Source organism: Physella acuta, unplaced genomic scaffold (assembly GCF_028476545.2).
Source record: "Physella acuta isolate Inbredline_101_S28 unplaced genomic scaffold, ASM2847654v3 ptg000647l, whole genome shotgun sequence".
NCBI lineage: Eukaryota > Metazoa > Mollusca > Gastropoda > Physidae > Physella > Physella acuta.
Genome location: NW_026732166.1, coordinates 411,875 through 417,458, shown reverse-complemented (window position 1 = coordinate 417,458; position 5,584 = coordinate 411,875). Strand labels below are relative to the sequence as shown.

General features: G+C 38.8%; 1 protein-coding gene across 1 annotated transcript; it reads left to right on the top strand.

Annotated features, from left to right (window-relative positions):
* The first annotated feature begins 1,946 nt into the window (after positions 1-1,946).
* On the top strand, positions 1,947-4,892 carry LOC131948459 (uncharacterized). Its single transcript, XM_059310068.1, has 3 exons — positions 1,947-2,095; positions 3,795-3,945; positions 4,189-4,892. The coding sequence occupies exons 1-3, from the start codon at positions 2,093-2,095 to the stop codon at positions 4,365-4,367; spliced, it is 333 nt and encodes a 110-aa protein (XP_059166051.1). The 5' UTR covers positions 1,947-2,092; the 3' UTR covers positions 4,368-4,892.
* The last annotated feature ends 692 nt before the right edge of the window (positions 4,893-5,584 follow it).

Here is a 5,584-nt window from a genome sequence, read left to right as displayed (position 1 = left end):
CTAATCCAAATGCTAACCCAACTCCTACCATAGCCAGTATCCTAATTTCTGACCCTAGCAATGTGATTAAACACTAGTAACACGCTGACACACCTATTTTTGGGAGAGTCCATTGTCAGACACGATGTCGACTAGATTACAGGGGCCACCCCCCCCCCCCCCGCCTCTCTGGTGCCGCACGAGAAGATAAGGATTCTACTAACCTGGTTCTAATCCACGACACACAACAGCGTGTAGTCACGTGACGACACACAACAGCGTGTAGTCACGTGGTGCCCTGCCTTTGTGTAACTTGACTAGTGTGTTTGTTGTGGTGATGCCGAGGTAATTGGGTCAGAAATATGGACATTATTTACAACAAAGTTAGGTTAGAAATATGGACACCATTTACAACAAAGTTAGGTTAGAAATATGGACACCATTTACAACAGTTAGGTTAGAAATATGGACACTATTTACAACAAAGTTAGGTTAGAAATATGGACACTATTTACAACAGTTAGGTTAGAAATATGGACACTATTTACAACAAAGTTAGGTTAGAAATATGGTCACCATTTACAACAAAGTTAGGTAGAAATATGGACACCATTTACAACAAAGTTAGGTAGAAATATGGACACCATTTACAACAAAGTTAGGTAGAAATATGGACACCATTTACAACAAAGTTAGGTAGAAATATGGACACCATTTACAACAAAGTTAGGTAGAAATATGGACACCATTTACAACAAAGTTAGGTAGAAATATGGACACCATTTACAACAAAGTTAGGTAGAAATATGGACACAATTCACCACTAAGTTAGGTTAGAAATATGGAACCATTTACGGCAAACGTAGATTAGAAATATGGTCATTATTTACGGCATGTGTATATTCTTCAGACAATATTCACAGCGACCAAGTTAAATCATCCAAACAACATTCACAAACATTGTATTGTTAGCCAGAGACCATTTGTTGGTTTTCTAATAAACAGTTAAGTGTTTTGAGTTTCTCTAACACAACTCATCCCCAAGTTTCCAAACACAATTTCTAGCAAGTTCTAGGTTTCCCATATGTGGATGGACAACTGCATCTGTGAGTGATCTCTGTGGATCAGCAACTTTTGCACGCATACTGCAGCCCACATTCAACAGCAGATTACAACCTACGTCACCAGATAACCGATAAGAAATTAAAAAGACTCCAGCGCCATCAGCTAGTGCGTGATCAGGAACATCAACATTACACAATCACTGGCGGGTGTTACATCAACATTACACAATCACTGGCTAATGTTACATCAACATTACACTATCACTAGTCTATATTACATCAACATTACACAAACAATGGCGGGTGTTACATCAACATTACACTATCACTAGTCTATATTACATCAACATTACACAATCACTGGCCAATGTTACATCAGCATTACACAATCACTTACAGTCGTCAATGTTACATATAAATTTCACCATGTTTACATCAGCTATGTTGCATAACTTTTGAGTATAACATATTGATCAATTCGAACATATCAATATGTTTTGATCTTTTGGGAGACTTATAGAGTGGAGTTAAATATCTATGCCCCCAAATGAGATAGTGTACTAATACCCATTTTCTAATAGTCTAAAACTACTGACGTACACCAGCATGTAGTAACATCTACAATGGAAATGAAAGAACACCATTAGTTTTAAAATATTTGAACTGATCTATTGCGTAAATTAGAATGTTTTAAAATTTAAGAATAGAAAAAGAAAACAACTATCACTTAGCCTATTTCCTTTTTATACAAAGCCAAACACAGTCCATAAACAATCAATAAAAACATCCTGGAAAATTAATTAATGAATTAATAAACCCATTTTTTAGTCTACATCATGTTTTCAGACGGTGATAGGGTCAAACTCGATGTAATATTTCTTATCTGGAAAACAGAATTAAAAAAAACTAAATCACGGTTTGTCTTAAATAGTGCTCGGCGTCTCGACTTGGCTAGATAATGAACAAAGTTTGGTTGTTTGGCTAAGATGCAGGACTGAACGTGGCTGGTGTGAGTTCAATACCTGAAGGAATAACAATCAAGCCCTTTTATGGTAGGGTATTAGGTTTTATTTGTGTGCGGTTGATCAAGTTTTCTGGTATTTATAATTTTTAAAAATGTTAACTGTAGTTTGTTATGTGTAATAGATTTTAAAATGATAAACACATAATTTTGTTTAAAGTGTAGTGAGGTTAAGGGGGCTGTAAACCCCTTTAATAAAACCTTCAAAAGACAACTGACTCTCTTTAAGTGTGTGTGTGTGTGTGTCTATGTGTGTGAGTGAATGTGTGTGTGTGTGTGTAGGCCTATGTGTGGAACAACCATTTGAACCCACCCCCCTCTCACCACCCCTTCTCCACTCAAATGAAAATATCCTTTTAGCGCCCATTGGAGAATGGATGTATTAATGTATGGTGTGAGTGTAATTGTGTGTTTATGTATAATTTGATCTTCGTTATGAATGTGTTGGTATGTGTGTGTATGTATTGGCGGATGTATGTGTCTTTTAGTGTATGTTTCAGAGTGTTCATTTGCGTGTGTTATTGTGTGTGTTCATGTGTTTGTTCGTGCATGTGTGTTTCGGTGTGTGTATTTATGTTTGGTATCTATAAGTAAAAAAAAGTCTGTCATGATACAACTTGTGCGGTGTGTTGATGTGTGTTGGTGTCTGTATCGGTGTATGCGTATGTGTGTGTATTTGTGTGTGATGTGTGAAAGTCTATCACGATCCAAATTGTACCGCGAGAGTTAGTTTTCTCCATGTACACACCTGCGTTACGTGTGCTCTATTGATTGCAAGTGTTTATTCGTGATCGTGCTGTTCATATGTGTGTTGTGGGGTGAGTATATTTACATTGATATGTGCTGGTGTGTTGGGCTTGATGTGTATCTTTAGATAGTAAAACTATACTTGGCTATATTTTCAAGTGTCATCAATGTATTAAATTAATTTTCTAGCAACGAGAGCTCTTTCATTCGATACTGTGTAATTAATATTGACAAAATGAATAGATCAATTTGTTTCGTGTGGAGCGCTGGTCCAACTATCAAGTTGTGTGATCAAATAAACGACTATGAGCCTAGTCCAGTATACAAACACTATTCTAAACGTTCAGACATTCTTTCTTCATCGCCAGAAGAAACCCAATTTTAATCTTGTTACATCATTGATTCTAAACAGAAAAACACGCGTTTATAGCCAGATAAAAGTTGTACCACAAACTTCCTATTTCATTATTTACTTTGTCGGTCTAGTGTCGTTTAAAATATTTCCGAATCCAAAAAATTTTGATTACTGTAGCTATTGTACATCCACACGTCATTAGTTGTGCTATTGCCCGGTATTGTAGGGTCCTAAATGTCATATAAACAAGCTATTGGCTGGTATTATAGGTAAATAAATGTCATATAAACGAGTTATCGCCTGCTTTGAAGGTGCGTACGTGTTTGATGCAGTCTGGTATCAGATCCCAGGAGCCCACCAGTGTTTCTTCCAGACTTTTTTCTCCGGGGGGTGGGGGGGGGGCACTTGAAATTTTCGGGGGGGCGGTAGACTTTCTTCGGGGGGGGGGGGCGGACACTGTTAAAAGTATATATTTTCTATATAAATTATATAAATTTCATTTCGTTCGGGGGGGGGGGCGGTAAAACATTTTCGGGGGGGGGGGGGGGCTTCGCCCCCCCCCCGAAGAGATGCCTGGAAGAAACTCTGGAGCCCACGCTCAAGACGTTACTGTTTCTGTCTTCTGCAGATGAACCTGCTGCTGTACACTGCCCTGACGTCATGTCTTGTGGCCGCTACCCTGGGGATCGTTGACCCCTGTTACCCCGGGGTGTGTCAGGCAACTGACACACTGACGGAGCCCTCGCTCGCCTTCAGGAAATTGCTCTGCTGTGTTTTCTGTAAGAAAAGTTAGAACTTGTACCTGTACCTGTACAAGTACATATGCCTGAAATTTTACCGCTACCCATAGCTGTACATATACCTATACATATACATGTGCATATATATATATATATATATATATATATATATATATATATATATATATATATATATATATATATATATATATACATGTGTGTGTGTGTGTGTGTGTGTGTGTACAATATATAATATACAATATAACCTCTCTCTGTTCCCAGTTGGCAAACTTGGGATGGCGACGCCCCCACCCCCCACGCAAATGATGAAAGCCCAGCCAGCCCTAATGGGCGTGACAACCCAGAAGCCCACGACAACCACAGACATCTGCGACTTCCTGTGTGATATTCAGCTGGGGGGTGAGGCCTGTCTGTGCAGCCACCCCAGCCTGCCGGGATAGACAGACATTTGTCTGCCGTGGTAGACAGACATTTGTCTGCCGTGGTAGACAGACATTTGTCTGCCGTGGTAGACAGACATTTGTCTGCCGTGGTAGACAGACATTTGTCTGCCGTGGTAGACAGACATTTGTCTGCCGTGGTAGACAGACATTTGTCTGCCGTGGTAGACAGACATTTGTCTGCCGTGGTAGACAGACATTTGTCTGCCGTGGTAGACAGACATTTGTCTGCCGTGGTAGACAGACATTTGTCTGCCGTGGTAGACAGACATTTGTCTGCCGTGGTAGACAGACATTTGTCTGCCGTGGTAGACAGACATTTGTCTGCCGTGGTAGACAGACATTTGTCTGCCGTGGTAGACAGACATTTGTCTGCCGTGGTAGACAGACCTTTGTCTGCCGTGACAGACAGACATTTGTGTCACGGAAGTCATTGCTTTCTGTCGTAGCTCTAAATGTCTGCTCATACTTTGGCTGTATAAAGAAACATTACACAAGGAATTAAATTGATTACAACCAAACTCACTTTTCAATAAACTATTACGTTTTGTCATTTTACCCTTACTATATCATAAAATATATACACAAATATTTTTGTTTAAAAGACAAACTATTAGCAGCGTTTATACCTACTGCTTAAAATAACTAATTGGTTTTAAACCTGCATCCTTTATTTAAACAGCAGACCACTTTTCAACTTTTAAGAACAGCTCACTTATTAAACTTATTTTTCTAGTCATATTTGAGATTAATTGCTAGCTGTCCCATGGAACGATTGAACACAAAATAAACAACCTGACGGGGTAATTTTTTTTACCAGTGTCGGATAATAGAATCTTCTTTAAAAAAGGGGTGTTAGGTTACCGGTAGTTAACTAAATACATACATATGCTGCTAATATCAATGCGAACCCCGTCCCTAACCCTAACCCCAACCCTAGTCCTACCATACGCCTAACTAAAATTAGTTGAGATTACGAAACTACTAACAACCCAACACACCTTTTTTATGGAAGAGTCTATTATCTATTATCCATATCTAAAATCATCCAAGTTAACATACACATAATGATCGACTAGGTAATGGTACTTGGGAACATCAATGTATATTCTATTATTTATTTCAATTACTTCTGCTCTTGCTATGCTTTTGTAATGCTGCAGTGTATAAATAAAATTAGGAACACGCACAGCAATACACATAAATCCAGATACGCA

Excerpts from the sequence above, each read along its gene's own strand:
- LOC131948459 (XM_059310068.1), top strand. Across the intron at positions 3,946-4,188 it reads ATTGCTCTGCTGTGTTTTCT|TTGGCAAACTTGGGATGGCG; the intron begins GTAAGAAAAGTT and ends CTCTGTTCCCAG.